Source organism: Scyliorhinus torazame, chromosome 2 (assembly GCF_047496885.1).
Source record: "Scyliorhinus torazame isolate Kashiwa2021f chromosome 2, sScyTor2.1, whole genome shotgun sequence".
In the NCBI taxonomy this organism is placed as follows: Eukaryota; Metazoa; Chordata; class Chondrichthyes; order Carcharhiniformes; family Scyliorhinidae; genus Scyliorhinus; species Scyliorhinus torazame.
This window is the reverse complement of record NC_092708.1, coordinates 43,726,119-43,743,078: the sequence shown is the minus strand read 5'-3', so window position 1 is coordinate 43,743,078 and position 16,960 is coordinate 43,726,119. Positions and strand designations below refer to the sequence as shown.

Below are 16,960 nucleotides of genomic sequence, written 5' to 3'. Positions count from 1 at the left end.
AATAGTTTTTGTTGACTCTGCAAGAGATGTGGCCTGCAAAGTAATGACGATGGTGCCTGCCAATATCTCAGCCTGATCCCAAATACAGCCTCAGTAATGAGTTCTCAGAGAGAAAGGGAGAAGGTGTTTGAAAAAAAGATACTTTGACAGATGTTTCTACATATCTACATTATACATATATAATGTTTAATATATCTCTCTAATGTAATAATACTAATCTTTATTGTCACAAGTAGGCTTACATTTACACTGCAATGAAGTTACTGTGAAAATCCCCTTGTCTCCACACTCCGGCGCCTGTTCGGGTACACAGAGGGAGAATCTCGAATGTCCAATTCGCCTAACAGCACGTCTTTCGGGACTTGGGGGAGGAAACCGGAGGAAATCCAGGCAGACACAGAGAACGTGCAGTCTCCACACAGTGAGTCAGCTCTGTGAAGCAACAGTGCTAACCACTGTGCTACCGTGTCGCCCATGTAGGTACTATTTTTGAATTTATATAACATATTGCATGACCCCATAATACCCAAAGCATCTTGAAGCCGATGAAGTAATTGTGAAGTATCGGTCACTATTTGAATGGAGGAAATGTGACAACCTAATTGTGTACAGCAAGGTTGCACAAACAGCAATGTAATAACAACCAAATAATCTGCTTTTATGGTGTTGGCTGAGGGGTCGATATTGGCCAGGGTACCAGGGTATCTCCCCTGCTCTTGTCTAAGATAATGTCATGTGACCTTTTACATCCACCTGAGTGGGTGGGGCCTCTGTCTAACATCCCATGTGAAAAACAGCCCTTAAAGATTCCTTCATTGCTGGACTGAAGTGTCAGCCAGGGTTATTGTGCTCAAGTCTCTTGAACCCACAACTTTCAGACTAGAAGGTGAGAGTGTTACCAACTCTGCAAAGCAGAGGGCCTGACTTCAAATCCACGGAATGGAAACAAATGAGTGTTCTTGTGACTCTGATGCCAAATTCTGAAATATCTGTGAGACCCATTCCTGTCTGTCCAAAGGCTTTGATCTGATAATTATATTCTATGATAGGATGGCACAATGTGTGTCCTCTAATCAGATAACAATGGTCCACTTTAATAATTTTTAAGAACAATTTTTCAGTAAAACATATTTCTTTGTCTAAAAAGTAAACTGTTCTACAATTGGAATATGAATGTCCTTAAAGGATCCATATTGGATCATCATGAACAGCTATGGAAGCGCAATGGCAAACATTTTATTTGAACACATGGTAGTTTATGTCTGTATTGTTATTGGACACGAAAGAAAAAAACCACAACAGTGCTTACATCACTCAGTAGGTCTGAGTTGATTTTCGCCTGAACGAGGACAGGCAGGTCCACAATGCTGGTGAAGCTGAGCTTATCTGGTGGCTGCCGGTAATGACGCTCACTGAGGATCTCCTGGGCTCTCTGCACTTTCTTAACATCCAGAGAACCATTGGGCATCCAGCCGCAGCCACGGATCCATTCCAAATCGGACTTGTACAGCAACTGCAAAGGACAGGAGCAAATCGTCAAACCACAGTGAACAAAGCTAATCTGACAAAGCCCTTGTTAGCATGCTCAGACCAAACACACCGTTGCCAAGTTAAGTAGAAAAGGGTAATGAAAACGCTTTAGGAAAGACATAAAGGCCTTAGTGAGAGTGCAGTAAAGATTCATGAGAATGGTTCCAGGGGCAGGAAATTCAATGCTGTGGTTATTGGAGAAGTTGGGACTGTTTACTTTGGAGAAGAATAAGAAGAGATTTGATGGAGATGTTCAAAATCATGAGGGGTCTGCATGGCGCAAGTAAGGAGAAAGTGGTCATACTGGTGGAAGGATGGAGAAGCAGAAGGCACAGATTTAAATTAATTGGCAACGGAAGCATTGCAGACATGAGGAGTAACTTCCTAACACAACGAGTTGTTAAGATCCGGAACACACTGCCTGTGATGGTGGTGGAGGCCGGTTCAATCGAGGCATTCAGGAGGGCGCTGGATTATTATTTGAGAAGAGAGAATTTAAAGGGTTACAGGCAGAAGGCAGGGTAATGGCACAAGATGAATTTTTCATTCAGAGAGACAGGGCATTCAGAGAGACCGCATGGCCTCCCTCCGCGCTGTGACAGGTCTGGGATTCTGTGAAAAGTCAAAGATGGGGGTCCTGGACCAGAAGGTAAAGCGTTCCGTGCCAGGGGATCTGGCCCAAATTAATTCCACAGAAGCAGTTTAAATAAGGCCGCACGCAGTTCAACAGTGGCGAATCTTCAAATGTGAGGCGGAGAACAAAGTTCCTATTAGGCTAAAAAGGTGATGCATCCAAGGATGGAGTTCTGTAGATAAAGGGATTAAGATAAACATAAAACATAAAAGAAGCAGGAAATGATCAAGTTGATTCGAATATTATTAAAACAAAACACACGGAAAAATGTAAAGTCAGAAGTTAAAAAGCGAGATTAGAAGGAGAAAGGGAGGAGAGGTTAGCCAACGGGAAATGTAGTAAGGGCTTAAAGGAAGGATAAAGTACAACCACTCAGCATTGAAGGGAAATGGCGAATAATGGAGGATGTGTCATAATATACACCAGTATATCATGGTGCAGATACACACACACTGATGGACACACAGTGGGACCAATCAACACACACAACACCGCAGCCAATCACCAGTTAGAGCACACGCACTATAAAGACGGGGGGCATCAGAGTTCCCGCTCATTCGAGCTGCAGTTTCCTAGTAGGACAGAGCTCACAGCCTGCAGCACAGATCTTCACCATATGCTGAGTGCAAAGACTGGTTAGGACAAGCCATAGGTCTTTAGTTCAATCTAATATCATGCTAACCCACAGTGAAAGTATGTTAAACAGTTTCTGACTTAATAAAATAGTGTTGCACTATTTTAAGTGTTGGTGGCCTATATGTGTTCCACGGATCCAGAGCGCCCAACACAACAGGATGAAGATATCAAACAAATATTTTTGGAGCAAATTTATTTGCTCATCCATCCAAAGCTGGCAAAGTCCTTTTTAACATTAGCATGTTCTAATGACAATGGCAGGACAGCATTTCAGTTTTAACTTGGTGGAATGAGCAGGAAGTGACAGTGAGTTTCCTGACAGCCAAACTGATGTGGAAGAGGTTCGAGGCCAGCAGGGTGCCAAGAAGGTAAGATTTTTTCAAACCTTCTTCACAGGGCCAGGAGGCTCAGGACCTACAAGTAAAGCTTGGCACTTCCCTCCGGTGGACGTGAACACCCTCCCCCACTGCTTGCATGATCTTTATGGCACTGCCCATGAGTTTAAAAAAATACCACAGGCTCATGCGTTAAAACACCACAGTTCTTATTTCTGGAATTTCAAAATCACCTGACCAAAAACTGGCCCATAGTTAAACTTAGACCAAATGTGTTAGTTTTGACAATGGTGGGTGTAAAAATGTAGATGTGCTGGAGAAGAGTGTGGATGACTCATCAAATATAGTTGTAGAAAAGGATTTGTCTGTGAAAAAAGTAGCAGACCTAAAATTAGTAATATTAGCTCTGTCATAATATTTCAATTCTCTTGAGACATATAAGCAGTTCTTCGGCTCTGGGCAATAGTCAATTTGACATTATTGTGCACAAAGAAAGAGAAGGATTAACCAAATATTCAAAGACCAGTTAGACTGATGTCCCATACCCTTCAGCCCCCTCCCATGGCACCTTCCCCTGCAATCGCAGAAGATTTTACTTGCACCCCTTCAATTTAATCTACTGTATTCACTGCTCCCATTACTGAGACTAAACGCAGACTGGGTGACCGCTTTGTGGAACATCTTCACTCCATCTGCAAACATTTTAAAAAATATATATTTTTTAAAATTTAGAGTACCCAATTCATTTTTTCTAATTAAGGGGCAATTTAGCGTGGCCAATCCACCTAGCCTGCACATCTTTGGGTTGTGGGGGCGAAACCCACGCAAGCATGGGGAGAATGTGCAAACTCCACACGAACAGTGACCCAGAGCCGGGATCGAACCTGGGACCTCGGCGCTGTGAGACTGCAGTGCTAACCACTGCGCCATCCCTATCCGGCTGCAAATATGATCGCAACCTGCTAGTCATTTGTCATTTGAACTCAGCATCTTGCCCTCCTAACTGCATGTCCATCCTCAGCCTATTGCAACACTCCAGTGAGGCCCAAAGCAAACGTGAAGAACAACACCTCATCTTCCGATTAGGCACTTCGCCTTCTGGACTCAACATTGAGTTTAACAACTTAGACAGTGATTTCTACCTCCACCTTAAACCTTCCCCCTCCCCCCTGACTTTTTGTAGTTTGTTATCCATTGTTTTTCAGCTCCCTGGCCTGTGACAACACAACCCCACCCCTCCCCCATGTTGCCACGTGTTGCTGGCTTCTCAGTTGCTTCCATTAACACATTCTGCTATCTTACCTTTTGTGACCATTAACACTCTTCATCCCTTAATGACACCATTAACACTTTCCTTTGTCTCTTGTCCATGACAAATTTGTCCATATCTCCTTTTCCCCAACCTATCCCTGGTCTTCTATTCTGCCCCTTCCGCCCCTTTCCAACTATATAATTCTGTACATTTATATCTTGCTTCAGTTCTTTAGATCCAAAAGCTCTGTTTCTCCCCACTGATGCTGCCAGACCTACTAAAGTGTATCCAGTATTTTCTGTTTTTAATTAGTCTGCTGTCAAATGTGAGCAAATTCTCAGAATCCATAATAATTTCTGATAAAATTAATGCGTATTTTGAAACACACAGATTGGTCACAGGTATGATTTTATTAAAGGCAAGTTGCAATTGACAAATTAAATTGAGTTAATTTTGCAACATGAATAATGGGAATGAAATAGCTGTTGTGTTAATACTTACAGAATGTATCTAATGGGAGGTGCATTCTAAGGTTCAGGTATATGGTACCAAGGGAAGTGTAGTAGCATGGAAGGAAAGTTGGTTGACGCACGGGGTTAAAGGAAATGGATGTTGAGTGAACTTGGAAAGGATTTGGAAATGGTGCACCCCAGTGGTCGGTGTTAAGTTCGCTTTTGTAATGCACATAGATAAATGATTTAGACTTGGGCATAAGGTGGATGATACCCAAAACTGCTATGATATAAACGTAGTGGATTTGGAAAATTAATTTCAAAGTAAATAGGAAGTCCAATGGAATGGCAGTTGCAATTTAACAGAGACCTATGAGACAATACATTAAAAGTCACAATGCATATATTAAGTTTCATCAGGATAATACTCGGGTTTGGAAACCACAGTTAAAAGAACGGTGTAAAATGTTGAGACTATTTGCACTGTAGCAAAGAAGGCTGGGAGGTTATTCGATTTGTATGCATTTGATGTGTAAAATAAAGATATAGGGGGCGCGATTCTCCATTCCCACGCCGGTTGGGAGAATCGCCTGGGCCGCCAAATTTTCCGGGGACGCCGGTCTGACGCCCTCCCGCGATTCTCCCAAGCGGCGGGAACGGCCCGGTCGAGTTTCGCAGGCCGGAGAATCGCCGGAGACACCCAAAATGGCGATTCTCCGGCACCCCCGCTATTCTGAGGCCCGGATGGGCCGAGCGGCCAGGCCAAAACGGCGGGTTCCCCCCGGCGCCGTCCACACCTGGTCGCTGCAGTCGTGGGCGGTGCGTGAACGCTGGGGGGGCGGCCTGTGGGGGGGGCGAGGGGGGATCCTGCACCGGGCTTCACCAGGAATGTGGGGTGGCCCGCAACCGGTGCCCACCGATCTTCGGGCCGTCTTCTCTGAAGGAGGACCTCCTTCCTTCTGCGGCCCCGTAAGATCCGTCCCCCATCTTCTTGCAGGGCGGACTTAGAGAGGACAGCAACCACGCATGCGCGGATGCCGCCCGTTATGCGGCGCCAGCCGCGTCATCTATGCGGTGCCGCTTTTACGCGGGCGACAAGGCCTGGCGCGTGTAGATGACGCAGCCCCGATCCTGGCCCATTGTCAGGGCCTGAATTGGTCGGGACCGGGGCCGTTCCGCGCCGTCGTGTACCTCAACGGCGTTCACGACGGCGCGGCCACTTCGGCGTGGGAGTGGCGAATCCCGCCCCCTATTTCTCAGGTTGCAGAGTCATTGATGATGGTTCAATTTAAAATTGCCACTAATAAAGTGAGGAGACAGAGTAGGGAAATATTTTTAATCAAGAGAGTTGTACTTTAGCACAACGAATGGATGAGGCAGAGACCAATAGATCTTTTCAGAGTAATTGGATAAATATTTGGAGCTAAGGAAGGAGTTAGAGAGAAAGAGAGAGAACATGGCACTCAGTTTTTGGATTGATCTAGTAAAGGGTCAACATAAATATGACGGGCCGAGTGGCCTCCTTTAGTGTGCTTCTACGATTCCTTTGTATCAGAAAATTTACAGGCTTTGGGACACAATAACTTTGGCTTTTATTTCATTTCCAATCACTGTTTTGTTTACGTGTTGTAAAACCATTGTACAATTTAGCCTTATGCTTAGTAATACGAAGAAAAAAGAATGAGATGTACTCACATCACTCTGCAGATCATAGGCCTTCCTTGCCTGGATTACATCGTTCTGGTCTGGCAGGCAGGTCCACTCGTGCAGGTAATGTCTGTAGTCAATGTCGCTGACCAGGGTTTGGCATTTTTTGGCCAACAGGATGTCCAGCATGTCGACTGGCACGTTGAATTTGGTCTTTGATTTCTGAAAGTCTTTCTTGTACTCCCTGTCGCTCTGAATCTTGGCGACGTGCATGGACCAAACCATCTTAGGGTCGTCCTGAATGTCCCGGCATCCAACATGGTGGCCAAGCTGCTTGCGGTAGGCTGCTGTGTATTTGTACTGATTGTGAAGAAAGAAGATAACTTTACCTTTATCTGTTTCTGTTGGACTAGCAGCAGTAATTTCAACATGGTGCTTGCAAAGAGAAGGAACAATGTGTACATTGGTTGATACACAATCTTACCATGCTTGCAATGTCTCTGGAGGCTTTTGCAGCCTTGATGGGAATAGCGTCAGCTCGTAAGTCATAACCTTTGCGTTTGTATTCCTCCCATTCTTGCCGATACAGTTTCTAAAATGGACGAGGAAACATGGTTGCCATCAGTTTTTGCTTTTGACTGATTAGTAGAATCGCATCTCAGTCATTTTAATGACAGAGATTCATACCTGGCTGATATTGGCAGAGTTGCTTTTAGCCAGAGTAATTTCGGGAGTATCTGGCATGACATGAATATTGATTTTATCGTTATCCCAAGCTTCTGTGTACAAGCGCTGTAAAAAAAAAAAGAACGAGACAGGTGATTTGATGTTCTTCGCATCAGTGCAACAGCTTTAATTTTCGCCAAAGACCCGTGGGTTCCGCAAATGTTCGGCAAACAATTCTGGGCAAGAATATTTTCTTGCTAACTGATAGGAGAGAAATTCCACCAATTTTCTTCCAAATTGCAACCCAATGTTCAAGAGTCAAAAGATTGTTGAGAGGTGGGATACTTACATTTCAAAATACATAAATATTTTTAAGACATCAAAAGTCTTGGAGCGGTAAGAATCCCTCTTGTGATGCCTACTCACCAAGTCCCAAATTTGCCATGTAAATTACACCCAAGTAATGCCTAATTGATTTACTTTGGAATACTCGCCTACTTGAATTGCACTGCTGGCCTCCCAACAGTAAGTGGCATTGCTTTGCCTTGCATCTCCATCTTCTAGCTGACCTGACCTCAGCACAAGCCTCAGTGCAGCATCCTTCTTTCTTTGCAGCCTTTTCAATCAACCCCAACCCTCTGTCCCATCTTCTTTGATGCTGCAAACTCTCACATTCACTGTCACCTGTTGGTCTCTCTCTCTCTCGCTCCCTCTCAATCCCCCCGTTGCCCTGCCCCACCTGCAGCTCCGTCTGGTTCCTGGGCCACCTTCGTGCTGCTCCATCTTAAAAAAATAATTATCAGGCCCTTTAGGCCCATTTCTCTGATTTTTGAGCCCAATTTGAGCCCGGTCTCCTCCTGGAGCTTCTGAAAAATGTTTTGAGACCCTGTTTCATCCACCCATCTTTAACTTAGATCTACCTCTATTCCGGGCCTGAGTTCCTCTTTTTTTTAATCCAACCATTTCTTTCTCTTCCCAGCTATTCTGCTTCCATCTTGACACCCTGCTTTCTTTATTTGGCCACTGTGGCCACTTAAAATGATTTCCCTATCCCGGATCAGCCGTTTGGCCTGTCAATTTAAACATAAATTGGATTTCCCGTTAAGAAAGATGCATACTACAGTACTGATGGCCTCAAATGGGAAAGGTCACCAGAAGAAGTGACTAACAATAAAAGAAACTCAAGCCCAGACGTCTTCCCAAAGGGGCTCGGCCAACCTTGTGGCCGTTATGCCGACTTTCACTGGATGTAGACTCTACCAGGGAATATACCGAGTCTCTGTGAGGGTCTGAACATGGCAGCTTCTTACATGGGAAGTCCCAACCTTTGACTCCACCCCTTCCTAAACAACTGTCCCCGTCAGAGGCAGGCGAAGGCCCTGTATGATTCCATCGATTTGCAAAGAACCGGTTTAGCTCAGTTGGCTAGACGGCTGGTTTATGATGCAGAGCAAGGCCAACAGCTTGGGTTCATTCCCCGTACCGGCTGAGGTTCTTCATGAAGGCCCCACCTTCTCAACCTTGCCCTTCGCCTGAGGTGTGGTGCTCCTCAGAATAAATCAGCACCAGATCTTCCCCTCAAAAGTGAAAAGCAGCCTTTGGTCATCTGGGACTATGGTGACTTTACTTCACATAGAATTTACAACACAAAAAGAGGTCATTTGACCCAGCCATCCTCTGCCAGTGTTTATTGTCCACACGAGACTACTCCCATTCTAGTTCATCTAACCCGGTCAGCAAATCCTGTTGTCTCTTTCTCCCTCATAATCATGTATTTCTCTGACTGCTACTTCAATGCACCTCAAACGTAGGTTGGAACCAAAGAAATCTGGGCCCGAATTTAATTCTGCTGTAATCTCAGCAAAGCATGTGTCAGAAGGGCCATTGATTTTTATCCCTTCCTGCTCAGACATATTAACGTTACGTTTCCTGGCATTTCGCAAGGCATTGAAATCACATTGCTAGCAGTATAGGGAATTATTTAAAAATCTCTCAATAGCTTAATGTCTTCATTAGAACAGCAGGCAGCGTGATTTCGGAATAAGGCATTGCGCCTTTTGTATAATTTATCCTGCAATTTCAGGGCTGGGTTCTCCGTTTGGGAGGTTATAGGTGGGATTCTTCGTCCCGCCACACCCATTTTCTGGTGCGCCGCACCCTCGCCGGCAGTGAGATTCTCCATCCCGGCAGCCGGCCAATGGGGATTGTGGACACCCCACGCCGTGGGGAAATCCGTTAACTTGAGTGGGCGGCCGTGATCAGGTCGGCATCCACCGTTGTTCCGGATTCTGCCCCAACGCCCGATTCTCCGTCCCATCAGGGAACGCGATCCGGACATCCCGGGACGGAGCATCCCACCCATAATGTTAAAGTGATGTATTTTTGTTTTATTACCCAAAAGATTTTTGAAGGCCAACGTGCCCTGAGGAAAAAAAGAACGAAACGGAAAATCTCCCGTTGTCAATAATCCGTGACATAGTACTTACTTTATTGAGCAGGTGAGCATTGTTCTTGGCTAAAACCAAGTCAAGAGAATCAAGGATGCTTGTAAACTTGAGGGTGCTAGGCGGTTGACGATAACACTGTTCACTCAGGATCTCGCCAGCTTTCTTGACCTTCTGAACCTCCAGCGAGCCAGAAGGACACCATCCAATACCGCGGAGCCATTCCAAATCTGATTTGTACGACAGCTGGGGGCACAAGAATTGTTTTGTTTAAGATGAGGAGGAGAAGCAAAGTACGCAAACAGTTGAAGGGCAACTTTGCACAAGTTTAAAGTTGAACGAGCTCAAGGTGCCTGTGCCGGATGTTCAGCCTGAAGTCACCTCAGCTGCAGCGAGTGTTATGGGTCAGTTTGGTAACAGTCAGGCACCAACAGTGCGAGCAATCTTTCATGGGCGGAATTCTCCCCCGCCCACGCTGGGTGGGAGAATCGCCCGGGCGCTACGCGGGTCACGCCACCCCGCGCCCGCACGTGATTCTCCCACCCCCCTAAACCGGCACGGCGAGAATCACGGCTGGCCGCTGGGAGAATCGCCGCTTGCGGTAGGTAACGGGCGAGCGGCGATTCTTCGGCCCGGATGGGCCAAGTGGTCTGCCCAACACGACAGGTTCCCGCCGGCGCCGTCCACACCTGGTCGCTGTCGGCGGGAGCAGGGCGGGAACGCTGGGGGTTGGCCTATGGGGGGGGGAGGAGGGGAAGAGGGGGGTTCCTGCACCGGGGGTGGCCTCAAAAGGGGCCTGGCCCACGATCGGTGCCTACAGATTGGCGGGCCGGCCTCTCTGAAGGAGGACCTCCTTTCCTCCACCGCCCCATAAGATCCATCCGCCATCTTCTTGCGGGGCGGCCGCTGGGAGGACGGCAAACATGCATGCCCGGGTGATGTCATTTACGTGGCGCCGGCCGCGTCATTTACGCGGAGCCGCTTTTACGCGGCGCCAAGGCCCGGTGCGCGTAAATGATGCGGCACCACTCCTAGCCCCCCAGGGGCGGGAGAATAGGGGGCTGGGAGCGGCCTCCAACGCCGGAGTGAAACACTCCGGTTTTCACTCTGGCATCGGGACTTAGTCTCCCGATGGGAGAATTGCGCCCATGTGTGTTATTTTCACGCTGATACGTCACAAAAGATTAAAAATTACGGGGGCAGTGTTTCTCTATCCGCTATTTTACTGGAGTTCAAAGCCATTTACATCTGTATCGGACAAAGCTAAATTTGCAACACAGTCCCCTTTACTGTGCCTGGCCCGGCCTCTAACGCACACAATGGGCTGACTTTTTCCAACCCTTTGTCTCGGGGCTGATAGGTGGAACGGGAGGTAATATGGCAGTGAAAGGTGCCGGGATTGGAATCTGCAGCATATTGCCATGAGTGGCCAAATAAGCAACTCAATGTCCCAGTTAAGGTCTACTTGCTGCCCTGCAGGCATTCTGCCCACGTCGGCAAGACCTGCTGCCAAACAAACATTGGCAGTCCCTGGCATGCTCCCAGCAGGGACCCTTCAAAAAAAGGGAGGCTCCCAGCAACAATAGAGGGCCTTCCACTTAATCCTGACACTGCCAAGGTGTCCAGGTGTCACTGCCAGGTTGGCACGGGCACTGGCAGTGCCAAGGTGCCAGGCTGGCATTTTCCCCATGCCCGGGATTGGGCCCGGGGGTGCCCTGCGCATGTGAAATTGGGTGTGGGGAGAGGGAGTGAGTTGGGGCTTTGGGGGGAGGGAAGGGGTCACGTCGGGTGGTAAGAGATCGGGACGCCATTTTTAAATCTCTTCCTGCTCATCCGTGCAGGAAACGGGAATAAGTGCGGCCCCAAATTGCAACAAAGTCCCAAAAGATAGCGTGGTGTTTCTCGGCACTGCGAGCGTGGGGAAACACCCGGTTAAACACGCTCATCACGGGACCTTGTTGCAATTTGGTTAAATCGCGCCCCATGTCTTCACAACGTTCACTGGCCAATTTATCTACATCGCCACGCTTTGAAATCTTTGATTATAGAATCATAGAATCGCTACAGTGCAGAAAGAGACCATTCAGCCCATCGAGTCTGCACCAACCCTTCGAAAGAATATTCTACTTCGGCCAACTCCCCAGCCCACCCCGCTCTATCCCGGGAGCCTAACCTGCAGATCCCTTGACACTAAGAGGACATTTATCATGGCCAATCCATCTAATCTGCACATCTTTGGACTGCAGAAGGAAACTGGAGCACTCGGAGAAAACCCACGCAGACAAGGGAGAATGTGCAGACTCCACACCCTCAGTCATCCAAGGCCGGAATTGAACCTGGGTCCCTGGCGCAGTGAGGCAGCAGTGCTAACCACTGTGCCACCCTCTGACAGTATTAACCAAACCTAACAAAGTCTCAAGAAATCTAATAGAAATTTTCACATATTTAGGTATGTACTCACATCGCTCTGCAAGTCATAGGCCTTCTTGGCCTGGATCACATCGTTCTGGTCTGGCAGGCAGGTCCACTGGTGCAAGTAACGTCTGTAGTCAATGTCGCTGACCAGGGTCTGGCATTTCTTGGCCAACAGGATGTCCAGCATGTCGACTGGCACGTTGAATTTGGTCTTTGATTTCTGAAAGTCTTTCTTGTACTCCCTGTCGCTCTGAATCTTGGCGACGTGCATGGACCAAACCATCTTGGGGTCATCCTGAATATTGCGGCATCCAACATGGTGGCCAAGCTGCTTGCGATAGGCTGTTTTGTATTTGTACTGAAGCAGGGATCACACAAATCATGTTTCATTTAATCATCAACTTTATATTTGTGTAATTATGATTAGAAAATTCTAAGAAAGGGTACTGACATCATTATTTTAATATAGAATTTTCTGACTCAAAATGAAGAGATCCACTTACATCACTGGCAATATCTCGGGATGCTTTCGCTGCCTTGATTGAGATGGCGTCACGGGGTAAGTTGTAGCCTTTCTTCTTATCTTCCTCCATGCCAAGTTTGTACAGTTTCTACAGGGAAGGAATGACATTCATAGCATCAGGTTCAAATGTGGGTTTCTAATGTGTCCTTAATCTCATCATCAGCTGAAGGGCACAGTGGTTAGCTCTGTTGCTTCGCAGCGCCGGGTTCGATTTCCAGCTTGGGTCACTGTCTGTGCGGAATCTGCACGTTCTCCTTGTGTCTGAGTGGGTTTCCTCCGTGTTCTCCTGTTTCCTCCCACAAGTCCCGAATGACGTGCTTGTTAGATGAATCAGACATTCTGAATTCTCCCTCAGTGACCCGGACAGGCGACTAGGGGATTTTCATAGTAACTTCATTTCATTGATAATATAAGCCTACTTGTGACACTAATAAAGATTATTATAAGTGTGGATGGGAGATGCGTAAGTTTACTGGTGGCTGAAGGTGGTGTTCCCATTGCCACTTACAGATGGGTGCTGCTTTTTCCCAAACAGATGCTTCAATGGTTCACAACTTGATTCACCCCTGAAGGCAAAGCAGACTAAAACTGCTTTGTCATAGGTGTCCACCACCCCAACCCCAACTCCCCTCCATCACCGACCAAGTTCATCCCCGGTCAGAGATCATAAAATGAAAGAAAAAAGTGACACATTGTGGTATGAGGAATGAGTGAAGTGTGAGAAGACTCAAGGATGGGCAGGGATAGATGGGACAGGGCAGAAAGGTCAATAAATTGCTAAATGTGGCGGGGCAGGTTGAGAAATTGGTTCACAATGCCTGAGTTTTCTTGGATTTGAAAAAATAGAGATAGAGTACAAGAGTTGGGAAGTTGTGATAAACATTCAAAAAACCCTAGGTCGGCCTCATTTGGATTACTGAGTCCCATTCTGGGCAGCGCACTTTAGGGAGGATGTGAAAGCTTTAGGGAGAATGCAGAAAAGGATTACAGGAGTGTTTCCAGAGGTGAGGGGCTGGATTTTCCAATCCTCCAGCCGTGTGGTTCTCGGCAGCACACCGTTCAATAGCGACGGTCTTCTCTACTCCTGCCGCTCGTCAATGGGATTTCCCATTGTCACCACCCCACGCTGCCGGGAAACCCCCAGGTGGGGGTGCGCTGCCAGAGAATTCCGGCCGAGGGGTTTCGGTTTTGTGAACAGATTGGGGAAAATGACATTGTTGACGTCGGAGAAGAGGAAGTTGGGAGGACATTTGTCATCGACTGTCGATGTACCAGTTGTCAATGTTCTCTATTGATTATTCTCTTTGTCTACTGTGTACGTACTGTGTACGTTCCCCCGGCCGCAGAAAAATACTTTTCACTGTACTTCAGTACAGGTGAAAATAAATGAAATCAAATCAAAAAATCAAAAATCAAATCATTTGTTGGAGATATTCAAAATCATGAGGGATCTGGACAGACTAGGTAGCGATAAACTGTTCCCATTGGTGCAAGGGTTTGTCATAATATGCACCCATGCACATCATGAGGTAAAAGCAGGCAGTGACAGACATCCAGGTGAGCCAATCAACATACAGAACAGAACATGACCAATCACAAGACAGAACACCAGAGGGGGGTTTCCAACTATAAAACACATGAGGCATCAGCACTCTGCCTCTTTCCACTGGTGACAACTGTAGTGACAGTCAGGGTGTACAAATCATTCAACACCTTCTACACGTGGATCAATGCTAGCCTGGTCTAGATAGTTAATGTTAGTTCACTTTGACTAGTAGAGAGTCAACCCACAGGCAGCTGTGTGCTTCGTTACTGAAGTTCAATAAATCTTATTGAACGAACGCCTACGTTTGGTGTATGCTTGATCATTTCACTGCATCGTGTTTCAGTCCGTGTTACCCCAGGGTGAATAACACAACAGGGTTGAGAACCAGGGGACACTTTTTTAAGGTGAGTAAGAAGGAATATTGATATGAGGGATAAGGAAAAATAGATAGCAAACATTTAGGTGAAGCACCCGCTTTAAAATGTGGTGGAGGCAGATTCAATCCTGGCTTTGAAAAGCGAATTGAACACGCACCTGAAGAGAAACAAAATTGCTGAACTACGGGGAAAGTGCCAGGGTGCACGACTAACTGAATTGTTCTTTCAGAGAGGCATCACGGACGTGACGGGCCAAGGAGCTTCCTACTGCCCGATTACCATCCTGTGATTTGCCTTCTTGGTCAAGGTCCATAAGGGAGACAACAAAGGTAATCAACTTTCCTTCCACTGCAGAATTTCAGCAGCCTCAACCAGGGCATCTTTGGGGACGCCCCCACCCCCCGAAGTTACGACCCAAGCTTTTTCAAATCTTTTATCCCACCTGTGCTGAATTCTATCCTTCCCTACCTGGATGCCTGTTGCATCTTCAGTCCTGTTTCCATCAACTGGATTGCTTCTGTGTGTGCAATAAATGATAACTAAGCGAGCAAGTGCCATTTCAAAATGCCCTCATATACTTACATCACTGCAGCTGATCTGGTTCTGTTTTGCTAATATTATCTCTGGCGTATCTGGCATGACGTGAATTTTAGTCTTGTCCGCTTCCCAGGCTTCAATGTATGCATGCTAGGGGGAAATAAAAAGACACAAAGATTAGCACTTTGATGGGTAACATTCAAAGCATATCTGTCAATTAACCAAGTAAGTAATCCAACCTTGTTCATTATCTGTGCGTTATTCTTTGCTAGAGTCAGGTCCATGGAGTCAGACAGGCTGGTGAACTTCAGCTTGGATGGGTGCTGACGGTAATTGCTGTCACTCAGGATCTCGCCAGCTTTTTTGACTTTGGCCACGTCTAGTGAGCCCATGGGAGACCATCCGATACCCTTCAGCCACCCAAGGTCTGCTTTGTAGAGATTCTGGAAAACAATGAAAAGTCCTTAATGCTAACATTGATACAGAAGATGTTATAAGGTAATTCACATTTGCCCGATAGCAATGCAACTGAGATCATTAATAATCTGGCTATAGAGTAGGTCATTATTAAAAAGAAACTCTCATGATCGTTAAAGACTTGTATTTGTATAACATTTGATCACATTTCAGAAAGCACCAAATTAACTTTAAATGCAATTAATGTTGTTTTTTAAGCAAGTGTGACAAACAATTTTGCATAAAGCGGATTTCAAAAACAGCAGCAAGAACAAACGGTCAGCTGGTCATTTGGTGGTGATGGTCGAGGAACCAATGTTCGCCAGCACAATTTGAGAACTTCTTACTGTCTTGTCTAATGAAGATAAGATCACCAATATCCACCTGAAACATTAGAAGGAGCCTCGAAATAATGTCCCATCCAAAAGGATAATGGGCAGGATTCTCCGTTGCCCGACACCAATATCGTAATTGGCGATCAGGCAGAGCATCAACTCCGACCCCCAAATTGGGTCCAGTGCCGGTTTGACGCCGGTCAGCCATGCTCCGCCCTCTCAGAAATGGCAAAATCATGTCGTGTTGCAACGTGTTGGCACGTCAACGTCCGGCCCTCCCGCGATGCCCCGTCCCCCATTGGCTGAGTCCCGACGGCGCGGGACATGTGTGGTTTCAGGAGTTGGGAACTGCTGTGTCCAGCACCGCCACCCTCAGCCAGGATCCGTGCGGCTGGCCGGGGGGGGCGGGCCTCCGCGAGGACTGGGGGGACTGGTGGGGGTGGCCAGTGGGTGACCTGTGGGGTCACGGATGGCGGGTCGGATCCACGCACGGCCGGAGCCATGATCTACGGCGTGACCGCTGCAGGTCGCTAGCCGTGTGTATGCACGGTCAGGGTCCCGGCCATTCTCCAGCCTTTTTTGGCGTGGGAGCCAGGAGTTTCATCCGGCGCCGCTTCTGGCCCCTCACCGGTCCCCGAATCGGTAAGGGGTCGCCGCCAATTGTTTAATTGTAAACCTCCTGCGAATCCTACGTTCGAGCCGGCACTTGGCCACTGAAATGGCGACTCCAGTCCAATATTCGTCAGTACTGTATTACAATGTCAGCCTAGGTTAATTACTCAGACCATGGAATGTTTATCAAACAAAATGAAATTCTGATTTAGACAGGTTGGTGCAACTGAGTTCAGGAGGTAAAGATCTGTACATCCCAAGGTTAATCTTTTTATATTGTAACATCTTATGCAACCTTTTATTAATTTAGGGGATATGGGCATCATTGGCTCGGGCAGCATTTATTGCCAATCCCTACTTTCCCATGAAAAGGTGGTGGTGAGCTGTCTTCTTGAACTGCCGCAGTCCCGGAGGTGTAGGTACAGCCAAAGTGCGAGGGAGGGCAGACAGGAGGGAGTTACAGGATTTTGACCAGGCGAAAGTGAAGGTACGACAATATATTTCAGAGTCAGGATGGTGAGTGGCTGGGTGGTAAACATCCAGGTGGTGAGGCTCCCAGGTGT

The 16,960-nt window shown here is 47.0% G+C and overlaps 1 protein-coding gene across 50 annotated transcripts in view; it reads right to left on the bottom strand.

Moving 5' to 3' along the window:
* neb (nebulin) overlaps positions 1-16,960 on the bottom strand; it is a 376,446-nt gene that overhangs the window by 188,994 nt on the left and 170,492 nt on the right. For all 50 annotated transcript variants that reach the window (XM_072470732.1, XM_072470804.1, XM_072470803.1 and 47 more), the window contains 9 exons: positions 15,234-15,437; positions 15,040-15,144; positions 12,515-12,622; positions 12,058-12,369; positions 9,639-9,842; positions 7,174-7,278; positions 6,971-7,078; positions 6,535-6,846; positions 1,310-1,513 (listed from right to left, as the gene is read on the bottom strand). In XM_072470732.1, coding sequence (XP_072326833.1) covers positions 1,310-1,513; positions 6,535-6,846; positions 6,971-7,078; positions 7,174-7,278; positions 9,639-9,842; positions 12,058-12,369; positions 12,515-12,622; positions 15,040-15,144; positions 15,234-15,437 — 1,662 coding nt within the window. The remainder of the gene's footprint in view (positions 1-1,309; positions 1,514-6,534; positions 6,847-6,970; positions 7,079-7,173; positions 7,279-9,638; positions 9,843-12,057; positions 12,370-12,514; positions 12,623-15,039; positions 15,145-15,233; positions 15,438-16,960) is intronic.